Here is a 15,062-nt window from a genome sequence, read left to right on the forward strand (position 1 = left end):
GATAGTTTAGGTTACCTCCTATTTGCCACTGCTAGAAGGAGCAGCATGGCCCTGAGGCCACGGCCAACTCGTTCCCCACTATCTGCTGTAGGTGTTAGACATGTCTGGAATTTGTTTCCAGAGAACCTGGTTGATGGAAGGCTGGAGGACACTCAATCTAGCCCCCCAGCCTGATGCTCCAGTTCCATCCTCAGTATCTCTGACAAGTGGCCATGTCCCTTTTGCTTGTGCTTTTTCAGTAGAGGAACCTCACTGTCTTATAAATGCGGGCCATTACTAGGACTACTACTACTTCTTTTCTTCCTCCTACTCCTCCTCTTCTCCTCTCTCTTCCCTCTTCCTCTCCCCCTTCCTCCTGCTCCTCCAGCTTAAGTTAAATTGATCTTTATAACTTCTGCCTGAGAGTTTCAACTCTGAATTTACCTGTAGTAATTTGTTCTTCCTTCTAATTAGCAGCTTCTTAGAGTTTTATAGCAAGAAGAGGCTTTGAAGTCCTTCAGTTTACCCCTATCCTGCAGTTGAGAAAATGAGGGACAGAGGATTGATAATTTTTTTTGCATGTTCAAAGTCATGCTGTGAATCCTAAGTGAGAGAGGTGGGTCTACAATTTGGCCTCCATAACTCCTTTTCAGACAGTGCTTGTTCTATAATATCAGACTGCCCTTACATTTTCTTTTAATAGTCTCATATATTTACTTAATCAAAAGTTTGGAACAAAGTAGAAACTTTTCTTATGAGAAGAATGATCATCTGGTAAGGTCATTGTACATTTTATATCGGTTAATTTTTATTCGTCTTTCTTTAATCCCTTGAAAGACTCAAAAGTCTCAAAGTTGGCCAAAGGTGGTTTTAGAACCTTTGATGTTTAACTTTATCCAAACGAATTGGGAAGTGAAAAAAGATTTATCCAAGAGGAATTCATCAATTGATTTACTTAATTTATACACATGCATTCTCTAAATAGATCTTTATTTTCAAAAGTATTTAAAAGGTTTAGTGGGTTTTTATCCCTTTTAAGTAGAGTTTAGGGATTATAGCAGTTTTAGGTTAGATTTAAGCATTTGAATATCTGTCAGTTCTTTGGATTCCAGTATGATGATTTTTTTTTGACATGTTAGAACAGAATTGAAGACAAGAAAGGCTGTTGAGATTTATGCATCCCCTTGATGCTATACATAAAACCAAAATTCCAGAAGGTAAAGAGGATGCTTCTACAAGTGTTTCTGAAGATGGCAAGAATAAAATCAAATTGTTCTTATAGATGAGACCCTTGCATACTTTTCTTTCAAGTACTTGTGTGCACTAAAGAATACTTTGGGCTGGGGATGTAGATCACTGGTAGAATGCTTGCCTCACACTCGTGAGGCCCTGGATTCAATTCCCCAGTGCCACCAAAAACCAAACAAACAAACAAAAAAGAATACTTTGACTTATACTGAATGGATTGCTTTGTGGTTTTTTACAAAGCTTAGATCAGGGTTCCTCAACATTTAACACTAAGTTCCTCAACTATTGATATTTAATTGATAATTTTTGGTGTGCGGTCTATTGAGTGCATTGTAGGAAGCAAAATCACTCCTGGTTCAGAAACACTTAGGTCATTCTTTAAGTATTAAAAAATGATATGATTTTGATGACAAAAGAAGGTTAGTCAATTCAGTTTTACTTTGGAGACAAGTCATCAATTCAGGGAGTGGCTTTGTCCTTTCTGTCAAAGGAGCCATCCTGGGCTAGTGGCACAGTGCAGCATGGTTTGTGAACTGTCTCTGAGAAAAACCCTGTAGCCAACTTGTGATGCGAGTGAAGGGGATCAGAGCCTAGAGTGAAGACTGACAAGGATGTTTTGATTTGATTTTTTCCCCACCAGGTTTGATTTTATCCTTGATAATGTTGGTGGATCTACTGAAATGTGGGCTCTCAATTTTCTCAAGAAATGGTCAGGAGCCACCTATGTGACTTTGGTGACTCCTTTCCTCATGAACATGGACCAACTGGGCATAGCAGATGGCATGCTGCAGACAGGAGTCACTGTGGGCACCAAGACATTAAAGGTAGGAAAGAGAGTCTCGGTGAGAGCAAGCAGAAACCTCAGGCGACTAGAAATTGGTTTGTCACCTGGCCCTCTCTTCTCTTGGTGACAGCATAGCGAAGAGACTGCCAGCATGGACTCTGGAGTCACACTGACTAGTTTGAAATTCTGACCTTACTTCGTGGCTGTGCCACCCTGTACAAGTTACTTAATATTTCTAAGTCCAATATCTTCACCTGTAAAATGAGGCTAATGATTCTTCTGCCTTCCTGCATTGTTGTGAGGATTAGATGAGATAATCCATGTGAAGAATGTGGCATAATGCCTAATATATAAAAAGCTCTTATTAAATGTTAGCCTTGTTATTAGATGTTATTACCTTTCTTGATTTCATTGGATACACCATCCGCTTCCTTCCTGCCTGTACCTGATAGCCCTCTCCATTTCACCAGCGTTAACACATATATCCTCTTATATGTAAAGGTGGAAACTTCATTAAAACGGCATATGGCTGCTGTTGGGATATATCCCTGATTCCTAGCCTTCTGACCTTTAGAGGTCTTAGAGGCTTTTTGTTGAATTTCAGAAACCTGAAGGAAATTATGCTCTTATTTCAGTGAGGCTACAAAGGCCAATGGAATGATCATGCTTTTGCTGGGATTATGGCAATTTGTTCTAACACTGCGTATCCCTGTGAATATGAAATTCTCCCTAATGTTGACATTATGAAAGTTTCTGGTACTCAGTCAGACTGACCATTGATAAGCCACTGTTACCAGGGCTGTTTGGAGTTATATCACTCACACTGAAGGTACCTGATGAGTGGGAGATTAGCATATATCAGCCTTAGTAATGGCACAGATTGACATCGTAGCCTATTGTCATCACAATTGGGACAAAGGCTTATTATGCGATTTCAGATTATGAAATTTTGATAATTACAGATCATTGAATTAGTGTTGAAATAGAACACATGATAGAAAAAATAAAGATAAATTCTACTCTTTTAATTAGACAGAATACTTCAGACTCGGAAAAAAGGTGGTCCTCCCACCATTGAAGTTTCCCCCAGCCCTTTAGTAGCTTCTTCATACTAGGAAATAGTTTAGCTTTTTAGGGGATAAAATTTAGAACTTTGGTTTCTTGAATTCTGTAAATGAACTAAGTATTTAGAAGTAGTATTGAAAAGCTAGTTATGATAAAGCAGACCATAAAACAATTGATATGAAATATGTATGGGTCACAGAGATGAGCAATCCAAGCTCTGCTTTCTGGTGTCCTCCATTTTGGCTTGATTCAGACGGCAGCCAGAAACAATGCCTCAGGATACTTTGTAGAAAGGAATCTTAACTGTCATTTATCTCCTCTTTCTCTTTTCACAAAGCCTAGACTTTCCAGTACTTTAAAGTACAAGTTTTCTGTAAGATTTCCCAGTTTGTACTCCAGAGAGACCTCTCTCACAAGTTAACATTCAGAGTTGTCCTCAGAGAGTAAAGCAGGTATTGGTTCCTTTGTTTTCTACTTTCCACCTGCTTGAAAGACAATAATGGTCATGCCAAGCAGTTTGTATCCAACAGTTTCCACTGTCTTTCTGAGACTGTGCACAAAGCCTCACTGTCATCTTCCAGCTCTCCTACCTGCTTTACTTTCTGTCCTGTAATGGCCTGGGAAAAAATACACAACCCTTTTAACAGAATATAAAAATTTGGCTATTACAGGCCAAGTTTCACTTTGCAGAGTAACATGCTTGTAAAGAATTATAGATGTGGTAGTTGTGAACATTTCTGTTCCTTATTTAATATCCTAAACAATTACCAGAATATTTTAATTATAGCCCATGAGGCCAGACCTTAGGGCGAAGTACTTGAATACGTCTCCTGAGGTTGTCATTAAACTGGGCCCACTGTCAGCTTGGGCCATTTGCATTGCTTCTGCTATCTAGCCACATTAAGTATTCAGAGGCTGTTCCCCAGCATCTCTCATGTCACAGCACACAGAAAATGATAGTATTTGAACAACATATTGAGGCTGCTCTGTGTTAAAAGCCACCTACCTAGAGACTTCTACTAGCCCAGGCTCTGTCATGTTACCCTGAGGATTAACAGGAGTCTGTATCTCATCACACCTGTTATAGAGTAAGCTTGACTCTTCCTACCTGTTGTCCTGGGGTAGACATTTTGGTGACTCTTCACTCACAACTTTTCCAGATTGGATGATAAACTATGTAGTCACTCAACTGGTAAGCCACTGCCAGCACACTAGGTGGGAAGCTCTGCCTAGGCAGCAGCTTAGTTTAGTTTTTATTTTTTTCTTCCTACATTCTTAAACTCTGACTTGGTATTGTCCCAGTCTTTACTTTCAGTACTGAACAAATATTTATTGAATACCTTTTATGTGTCAGGCATTTTATATGCATCCTTTTTTAAAAAAATTTAGATGTTAATGGACCTTTATTTTATTCATTTATTCATATGTGGTGCTTAGAATCAAACCCAGTGCCTCACACATGCTAGGCAGGTGCTCTACGATTGAGCTACAACCCCAGCCCCATTTTATATACATTCTTATTTTATCTTTCCTACAACCCTGTCAGCTAGGTGGTCATGGTACTGATGTTCTATAGGCCAGGAAACTGACTGAAAGAGGTAGCTTGACTGAAATAACAGTAGTAGCTGATCTAGGGAAGCAAGGAGTTCCATCACACAGCCTCATGCTGTGGTGATTTATGCCATGCTGCAGGAATGTCAGGCTGAGAGTGAGCTCAGTGAAATAGAAGTCCAAGCTTGCCTAACAGTTGCAGGTCAATGCAAGGAGGGCAGCAGCATAGTACTGACTGACCCCCACTCCCTCAGCAGTTTAGTTGGACGGGTGGTTGAGATATCATAGAGAACCTCTGTTTACTTCTGTATTGGTAATGGATCACCTACCTCTGACATAAAGAGTAACAGTTACAAGTGGTCATGGCAGTAACTTTGAACCTTCTCAGTGTAAGATTTTTGCTCATCTTGTCTCATAACAGATGGGATGGCTTGGTATTTGCCGTAACTGTAGGGAAAATCCAGCCGTGGTGTATATGGAACTTTACATTTTGTTTTGCCTTTAAAACTGCCGAGTTCTTGTCAGAGCCAGGAAAAAAAGAATGAAAATTGGGCTTTTTGTCTAAGATCATATTTTTGTAATTCATTGCCCCTAGAGCATTATTGAATTTGGTAAAAATCTCTTCTGGTACTTCAGAGATCTTTTCAAACCTTATTAGAGAAAGCGTAGAAGTCCCAGCCCCTAATTCTCCTTTGAGAAGCAATCCACTGTCAAAGACTATTTAGACTGTCATTTAAGGAATGCTTTCCTGTGCTTACTTGTTCATCAGTCACAGCTTAGAGAAGCCTAGGTTGACATGGACATCTCTGTTCATTTATTTCTTAAACATTTTGGAGCATTTGTTCTCTGTCAGTCACTGTGCTAAGGTACTAGGCATATATAGCTCATGTGTCAGCAAGAAATGGGAAATTGGTTTGTCTTTTACATCCAGAAAATGTCTTTACCTGAATTTGCATTTAGTCAGATTTTGTCCTTTTCTATACTTGACATCTTTTTTTCCTTTTTAGCATTTCTGGCAAGGAGTCCATTATCGCTGGGCCTTTTTCATGCCCAGCGGTCCATGTCTAGATGAAATTGCAGAACTTGTGGATGCAGGAAAGGTAGGTACATCAGTAAACCTTTTATTTGGAAACTTTTGTATTGGTGGAGCATTTCTGGGAGACCTGCCCACCAAGTCTCATCAATGGAATTCTTCAGAGGTAGGCTTGGCCGGGACTTACAGTGCCTTACATAGCCAAGTTTGTATCTTTGTCTCTATCATCCTGGAAATCACAGATGTAGACTGTTCAGTCTGGAAAAGTGTTTACCTATCTAGTTCACCCTCCTTGGCTTGCAGACAAAGAGACAGACTTATGGAGGTTACATAATTTTCCCAAAGGCTCCTGGTTAGATAGTGGCAGAGTTGGGATTTACAGTGGATGGGTTTTTTTTTGTTTTGTTTGTTTGTTTGTTTTTAAGTAGTCCTGAAAACATGGCACTTTGGGATGACCATACCTGTACAAAGGTGAGAACACATCTGTGAGTTCAGTAGAACTGCTCATGGAGCTGACTTAGTCTGAGGGTAGGTAAGCCACTTTCCAGATGAGAAGGGGAATCTCAGTCCCAGCACAGCTGGATGAGAATTAGATCTCCCAGTCTTCTGATTCCCAAATTACTATAATAAGGTCCAGAGCAAATAAATAGTATGTCTGAGGTCAATGGCCAGGACACAGGTAAGGATTGACGAGGGTTGGGTTGTAGACAACTAGTATTCTCAGGCTACTAGTGTCTCCTTTGTGGAAAGGGACTGGTGCTTTGAGGCTGGTTATCCCTTGCAGAGATCTTGGTAACTGAAAGTTTCCTAAGCTGACACCTGCTCATTTGGGCTCTTTCACAGCCTTAACTGCCCTAACTTTCCATCACTGGAAGAATAACCCAGAAAATAGACTCATATTCTGGTGCTGATATTTGTGATTTTATTGAGAGATTGTATGGAATTATAGGATGGAGAACCTTGTATACCTTAGAGGGTTGCATGAGATCATAACTACAGTGATTCTCATTTTACCTGGTATTAGATAAGAATACTAGCTCAGGAGAAAAAGGGATATGCTCAGCTTGCTAAGTGGGAGCAGAACTCAGTGCTTTCTCCCCACCAATTCAACTACCTTCTCAGTGCTTGGGACTGATTTCTACTGGGTTTACATTGTCTTGTCCTAATCATTTTACAGTGGCAGAGAAAGGGGTTGGAGCAGGGCCAGCATTGCCATCACATGATTTTCACTCTCACGCTTGGAAAACCCTCCTGAGGAGTGACACCCCTACTTAGAAATCTCTTGCTTCCCCTGCCTTTTCGTGGATATCTAGGTTTTCATGTGTGCTGAATAGAAACAGGGGCTCAGCATTATTGTGATTGTGTTAAGTTCCTCTTTGTAGGGGTCTCTCACATCCCATGGGGATGTTTATTTTGTTTCTAGGAAGAAAGAAATGAACTATCATCAAATAAATAAGTGCTTCATGTGACTGAGCCCATTATTAGAGAGGTCTCTATCTTCCAGAAGTCCATCATGTGATTGTGCCTGTCCTAATATCTGCTCCAAACTGTCCACATGCTTACCATTGCTCTTTTGTGTTCAAAATATTGTGACTCTCTCTACCTGGAAATTACTATTTACCCAACAAAGATGAGAGGTGGCTTGTATATATCTACCTATTAAGTTTGGCAGATAACTGGTAGAATGGCTGAAAGAGTACATGATAGAAAAAGATGTCCTTGAAATATCCTTAAATGATGGTGGCCAAGTAGATATTCCTCTTGCCTTCGATTCTGCACTCTCCTACCCACAGGCTGTTGGGTTTGGGAGTTGTTTCTGACAGTGAAGGACTCTGGGACTGTGCAAGTTGAGAGGTGACGCCGGATGCCATGAAAGGTTGGCCATCCTTTTGCATTCCTACTTCTCTGTGGTTGTGAGAAATCATTGTTTGTCTACCCTGGGAATTTGGGAAAAATAACAAAGCAGATTTTACATATGTGCAGTTAATAGATATTTACTCTACTGGACAAAGACATTTAAGTTCTTCAAACTTTGGCTGGGTGCTTAATGAGTCTAATTAGCAGGTATCTGATAGAGGAGCAGTATTTCTTTTTTGATAGTGTAAAGTCACGAAACCACAGAGCCAACTATTTTAAAATATGTTTACATTTTTAGATAAAATACTTTTCCAAGATTCAAAATCCAAGAAATAGGAAAACTTATTTCAAGTAATCATCCTTTGACTCCTGTCCATCAGTCACTGAGATTCTGTATGTCACACACAATCAGTGTCACATTTCTTATGTATTCCAAAGATATTCTGACTCCAACAGGAAAATTCCTCTCCCCCTTTCAAACACAAGTAGATAACATGTTGTTCTGCAACATTTTAACAACCTATTTTGAACTTTGTTTTATGTTAGGATATAAATACTTTCTTCATTCTTTATTTTATAAACAGCCACATAGTATTCCTTTATACAGGTGTATTATCAATATCATTCCAGTCTTTTTGCAGATAATGCTTCAGTGGCTAATCCAGTATTTATGTTAATTACCTAATTGTGAGTATGTCCATTTCTATTTATGAAAATGGAATTGTTGAGTCAAAAAAGCATATGCATTTATAATTTAATAGGTATTACAATAACCAGTTTTGAAAATCTAGTTTTTATATTTAGTGTCTGGAATTTTCCATGAGGCCTACCTTCTAGACTCCTTTTCTCTTTATTTACCTGTTGCCCTCTTGCTGGTTTTATTTCATAAGAGAATTGTTTCTGGAAATATAAATACAATATGGCACTGGTCACTTATGACTTAAACTGTCCTGATTAAAAAATAGTATCTGAGCTGGTGTGATGGCACACACCTGTAATCCCAGTGGCTCGGGAGGCTGAGGCAGGAGGATTTTGAGTTCAAAGCCAGCCTCAGCAAAAGTGAGGTGCTAAGCAACTTAGTGAGACTCTGTCTCTAAATAAAATACAAAATAAGGCTGGGGATGTGACTCAGTAGTCAAGTGCCCCTAAGCTTAATTCCTGGCACCAAAAAAAAAGTATCTGGATTAACAAGTATTATGGTAGATTCTTGTTAGCTCTGTGTGCCCCAGTAAAAATGGAGAAAGCACAGAATTAATGCCCATAATAATGAGCACTCTCTGTTCACAACAGCATCACCCTCACACTATTGTAAACACCAGCTGTGACGTTGCCTTCTCTCAGTAGCACTAGCTAAAATAAAATAAAATAAAGGCATGCTGTTCTTCTACAAAACTACAAAAAGCAAAAAAAATTAGTGATAACATTAAATAATAAATCCCTCATATAGCTTCAGTGTTTTCTGCTTGTGTACATAATCATCCAAATATTACACAGGTGGAGTTTGAATTTATGGTGTTTTATTATATCTTCTTATGTTTCTCAGTATCCTTCAGGACTTTGAAGAGGTGACGAGACAGATTCATGAGACCATAGTCTGCTCCTGATAAGAACGACTGTGTTTTGAGGGAAAATATTTATACATATTTGCTTATTGCTTTCCTATTGCTATAACAAATTACCACAAACATGGTTGTTTAAAAGAACACAAACTTATTATATTACAGTTCTGAAGGCCAGAAGTCAGTGGGTCAGAAGCACTGCATTCTTCCTGCAGGTGGGCCGGAGGGGAGAAGCTGTTTCCTTTCCTTCCCCAGCTTCTGGGGGCTGCCCCTGCATTCCTTTACTTATAGCTATATCAGTCTGACCTCTGCTTCTGCTTCTGTCATCATATTTCTTTCTTAACCCTCCTGCCTTCCTCTTGCAAGGACCCTGTGATTCCGTTGTGCTCACTTGAATGATCCATGATCCCCCTGTTTAAGGATCCTTACCCATCTGCAAAGTCCATTTGCCATGTAAGGTAACATATTCACAGGTTTGGGGAATTAGGATGTGAATATTCTTGGGGACCATCATTCCACCTTCCACTAATATCTCCAAAGGATAGGAAAGGATTTTGAAATATTGATTGCCCTGAGAAAGGAAACTAGATGCCCAGGGATAAAATATGGGGATATTTTTCATTTTACCCTTTTATCTTTTTATTTATCTCACTATGTTGCGCATGCTAGTCTTGAACTCCTGGACTCAAGTGATCTTCCCAGCTTATCCTTCCGCATAGTAGACTTGGAAACACCACACCTGGCTCCCTTTTACTTTTTATATTTGTGCATATATTCCTCATATATTTTCCCTTTATATATTTGTACATATATATTCTTCATAAAATTATTAAAGCCTTTTGATGCCATGCACTTAATGACTTAATGTTCACAGATCTCTTCAAAATCCTAGGTGACCAATCTAGTTTCTTGGTTGAGGAATGATACAGACTTTGTTTTATTTTAGCCAGTATTAGAAGAGTTTCTATGTAACGTATTTAAGTTCAATTCAAAATATTCACAAAGGGCCCCTAGCATTCTACTTCAGCCAATAGGGTGTGGAGAGATTGGTTGGCCATATAGAGTTACCCTTTGAACAGTGCTGTCCACTAGAACTTTCTGTAGTGATGGAAATGTTCTCTGTCTGCACTGCCTGGTACTGCAGTCACCAGTCACATGTGACTATTGAGCACTGAAATGTGGCTAGTACAGCTGAGAGACTGAATTTTTCATTTCATTTGCTCACTTTTGGGGCTTTCTGGGGATTGAACTCAGGGGTGCTTTACCACTGAGCTACATCCCTAGCCTTTTTTATTTTTTATAAGACAGGGTCTCACTGAGTTGCCAAGACTAATCTTGAACTTGAAGTCCTCCTTCCTAAGCCTTCCAGATCACTGGGATTATAGGCATGTGCCACTGTTCCCAACTTGTGATTAGGGAGCCATGTCTGTCTAGAGGCTACTGTATTGGGACACTGACAGACTAAGAGTGCGTGCTCTCTCTCTCTCTCTCTGGTACCAAGATTGAAACCAAGGTCACTTAACCACTGAGCCATATCACCAGCCCTTTTTTTAAATGTTTTATTTTAAGAGAGGGTCTTACCTAGTTCTTAGGGCCTCAGTAAATTGCTGAGGCTGCCCTTTAACTTGCAATCCTCCTGCCTCCTGCCCAAGTGTCTGGGACTACAGGCACATGCCACCACCCTTGGCAACACTGCCACTTTAGAGGTAAACATGAGTTCTGAGGTAGGTGATTTCCCAGGCCCTTCTTGAATGGCCTAATTTAGCAGAGGACTGTGTTTTAAGCTCTTAAGTTTCATGTTACAACTGGATTTTGCTCCATGGACAGTGTAATGACTAGAGATTGAATCTTAAGAACCATTAGAAGATGGTTAGCTTGCCAGATATGGCAAGTATCTCATGAATCTCTTAACCTTGATGCTTCTGAAGTTTTTCTGGTACTGCTGAAATTGTTTCTATGTATACTGAGTTTTTCCTCTTACCTTCTAACTGGAAGGAGTGTCTTTTCTTAGGGGAATACCTAGGGATACGTATGGATTATTTTCAAAACTCCCTTGATGAGCACCCTCATCTGTCATCTCCTCCTATCTTACCATCTATCTTGCAGCTTTGAGTTTTCCATATGAGGGCAGGAAGTCTCTAAGAAATAGCAAATTGGAGCAAAACTCACCTCTTCCTTTCGTCCTCTTCTTATCTCAGGAGACTTAATTAAAGTTGTCATCTTCCCCTTTACACCAACCAACCCTGGACACTGAGCCTATCACAGAGGTCAGGGCATACCTGTCCAAGAAGGGGTGCTGGGGCTGTGCCTGGTGCCCATCCACAGGTGTGTGGATTTTTTGACTCATACCAGGAGCCCTCAAGTCCTCCTTGGTGTCTGACACCTGTCAACCTGTCCTCACACACTCCACCCTCAGATCTGCATCTTCTTTGCCTTGTGGAGGATGAGGCTGAAGGGTGAGAGAAAGAAGTAAGCAGAAAGACTTCCCAAACCACATCCATCCCATTTGACAATGAAATCAGGGGTCCTGGGTCATAATTTTGGCTCTGTTCCTGACAGCTCTGACTTCACATGTACTGCTCAGCCACTTACACATCAAGCTTCCTAATCTATCAAAACAGACTTGCTCAGATATTTAGATCCATTTTGGTTCTGATGTTTTATATTTCTTGTTGAGAAAATGGGAATGGAGGGAAACCCTTTTGCCTGCTGCTAGTGCTATCTATGCTATGTCCTGTGTCCGCCAGCAATCCCGTTCTTATGGTGGTGAAAAGTCCTCCTGTACCCTCCCTTTAAGGGGTGAAGAGGGTTTCTGCCTCAGATAGGAGGCTGGCCCAGCAGCTGGTAAGGCCATACTTAGTGAGATCCCCTTTGTCCCTGTGTTGTAGAAGGGATATCAGACAGCAGGTGCTAAATCTTGGAGTCTGTCTGGGCACAGCCTTTAAGGAAGGTAAGGTATACTCAGGAGACCCACAATTGGATCCAAGACAGATCAAGGGCTTCTGCGGTGGACATCTCCCAGTCGACTGTGAGCCCCGGGTGTCTATGTGGCGGGAAGCCTGGTATTGAGCCTGCCTGCTTTATAACAGGGCTCCCTGTGCCAGGTGGACTATAGCAGTGTCATCACATAAATGTCCCCACTTCACTGTGAGTAACCTTTCTTTCCCCTCTCTGGATTTTAACTCTGATCCCTTTGTTCTTAACAAACAAGCATTCGCGATCTGATGTGAGGCTGTGCACAGACACTGTCTCATTATCCAGTTAATCTCCATTTGCTGTCACATATTCAGCCAACAGTGGCATTTGCCTGCCTATAATTCGAAAGCTTTTTTTTTTTCATTGTCACTTATGGGAATTGCTGAATGACTCATTATGCCATGGTCAGCCCTCCTGGGTTATTTGCCACAATGGGCCTGACCAGCCAGATCAAAGTGTGCAGTCACTGCAAGCTGCCTGGGTCATCAGTTCAGCCTCTGTGGCTCTGGGCAGAGCTCTGAAGTGAACATGGCTCGATGGCTTGGGCAGCTCATTCTAGAGTGGAGCCTCTTTTGTGTTCCTGCTCTGCATTAGTCCTAGCACTTAGAAGGCAGGCATTTAGTCAACATTTGCAGAATGGATGCATGTATGTCTGATACAAGTTCAGAACCCTAAGAATAGGGCAGAAAGCAACAGCAATTTCACTGTAGTTGTGTACACACATTTCCTGGGAAGCTTATTTAAAATTCACCATCCTCTTCCCTACCCCTAGAGATTCTGATTTTGTTTTTCTAACAGGAGACCTAGGACAGTGGAGTTTAAGCATACATTAAAGGTGGTTCCTTTTCCAGATAAACAGCATCCCCAAAACAACATCCCAGGTTCAGAAGGTTTCCTATGGGACATACAGGAATCAACCTGAATGACTTCCCTCCTCTGACCAGAGAATACAAATAGGTTTCATCTAACATGCCAGGCAGATCAGTTCTTAGTGGTGTGGTGTTGAAGAAGGTTTTGAAGTCATGCTCAGCACCTTGGAGAATTATCAATTAGTGATGTCCTCCATAAGCAGATGGAAGTGTTGGCACATGTACCACACATCTGTCATCTTGGTGGCCTAGACAAAGGATCTAGAGGCCACATTCTCAGCTGGCACAAGTAAAAAAGGTCAAGATGCAGGCTATGATGTCATTATTATCCTTGGCTTCCTTTCCCTTCCTTCTAGGTGTAGAGGTATAAAGCTGCAGATGATAATGAAAAGTTCAGCAGGTAGTGGTGAGAGCAAAGATGATGCACCAGATTGAATCCTGCCTTATCACTTAGGTGTGACTTTAGCAATTTATTTAATTCTGTGCCTTGATTTCTTCTTTCATAAAATGAGAATAATAGTAATACCTATCTCAGAAGGTGGTTATGGGTTTAAATGAGGTAAAAATATAGGGAGCCCTTAGAAGAGTCCCTAGTATGTAGTAAGGACAGAACATACCAGCTATTGCTTTTATTTTGAGCTTATTGTGATTCATGGATACAGAAGAAGATTTAGATCTTTGGAGAATGTTTGGAGTTTGAGATGATTTTTGGGTATCTGGGTTGTATGAGTCATACTAGGGGGGATTGCACTGGTTGCATTTGAATGTCACAAGAACACGTCTTCTCTTGTAAAAATAAAATGGTTGTCAAATGTATGAGTTGACTTGTGCCTCTGACAGCTTATTCCTGCCGCTGGAGTTATGGGAGGAAGGCCAGTGAAGTATGCAGTGAATAATTACTGACTTCTGCTTAAAGTTTTGAAAAGGAAGAATATAATTTCATTTTTGTATGGGAGGAGGGTATTACTTGGAACCTACTTTCAGAAGGAGGTTGCTGGCAGTAGTAATGGTATGTTGAAGAGAACCAGCAACACTCTAACCATCAGTGAGCTGGCTGCAATGGCTTTCCTGTAAATTCTAACCAACTGTGCCACTGTTTAGCAGAGCTTCCCAGGGCAACTATAGCCTGGGACAGTTTCTTCCAAAGCTCAGAGAACTCACATAAGACTTCTGCTTCCCACATTTTGGTTTTCACCTAAGTGATATTTATTAAGCTCCTACTATATGCGTAGCATGATGCTAGGTGTTGGGGAGAAATACAAAAGAGGTGGTTTATACCATAAGTTCTTTACACTCTGGTTGAGTGGATAGTCAAACATTAACAGATTAAAAAAATAAAAAACCTCTACTTAGTCTGTACTATCTGTAAGGGGACCCAGGGAATAGATAGAGCAAGGAGCTTGGGGCATCAGGCTCCTTTGGTATTTCCCTTTCAGGGTGACCTAGATTTGTCCTCAGCTATAACAAGTATAGCTCTGAGAAGGGCCCCCCCCTGGTCCCTGGAGCAGTTCAAAGGGAGAACACACTGCAGGCTAGGGGATGAGGAAATGGAGTGTGGGATCCGAGCTGGGAGGGCCAGAGAAGAGGTATTTCTGGACTGACTGACTTGTACTGGCAAAGGTACCAATATACTGTGTTCAGAAAATGGCAAGGAAACCATTTTGGTGAAGCATAGCATCTGCATGGGGCTGAGGTCCGGAGTAGTGGTCTTTGAATACCTGTCTTGGGGGCTGTTGCAGGGTCCTGAGTAGAAAAGCGACATGACAGCATAGAGCAGAAGTCAGATGGAGCAAGGTGGAGCTGGGTCACTTCAAAGAAAAGAGAGGCGATGAGGCAAGAGTGGAGGCAGCAGATATGGCTGGGCATGAGCGCTTCATTTTGGCAAAATGGAGAGAGACCTGAGAAAGACCAGCCTTGAGGGATATTGTGAAGAAACTAAGTATAGATGTCACCTGCCTGGAAAGATGTCGGTGTTCTGATCAATCAAGTCTCTTCTTGTATTTTACAGATTCGACCAGTTATTGAACAAACCTTTCCTTTTTCTCAAGTTCCGGAAGCTTTCCTAAAGGTGGAAAGAGGACATGCACGAGGAAAGACCGTAATTAATGTCATTTAAATAAATACTGTATGTGGTTTAGTGA

At 40.9% G+C, this 15,062-nt stretch overlaps 1 protein-coding gene across 1 annotated transcript in view; it reads left to right on the forward strand.

Moving 5' to 3' along the window:
- The window catches only part of Rtn4ip1 (reticulon 4 interacting protein 1), a 42,745-nt gene extending 27,683 nt beyond the window's left edge, over positions 1 to 15,062 (forward strand). Inside the window, exons 7-9 of the mRNA XM_034636701.2 lie at positions 1,868 to 2,051; positions 5,635 to 5,727; positions 14,930 to 15,062. Coding sequence (XP_034492592.1) covers positions 1,868 to 2,051; positions 5,635 to 5,727; positions 14,930 to 15,037 — 385 coding nt within the window. The 3' untranslated portion in view covers positions 15,038 to 15,062. The remainder of the gene's footprint in view (positions 1 to 1,867; positions 2,052 to 5,634; positions 5,728 to 14,929) is intronic.

Source organism: Marmota flaviventris, chromosome 6 (genome assembly GCF_047511675.1).
Source record: "Marmota flaviventris isolate mMarFla1 chromosome 6, mMarFla1.hap1, whole genome shotgun sequence".
NCBI classification, from domain to species: domain Eukaryota; kingdom Metazoa; phylum Chordata; class Mammalia; order Rodentia; family Sciuridae; genus Marmota; species Marmota flaviventris.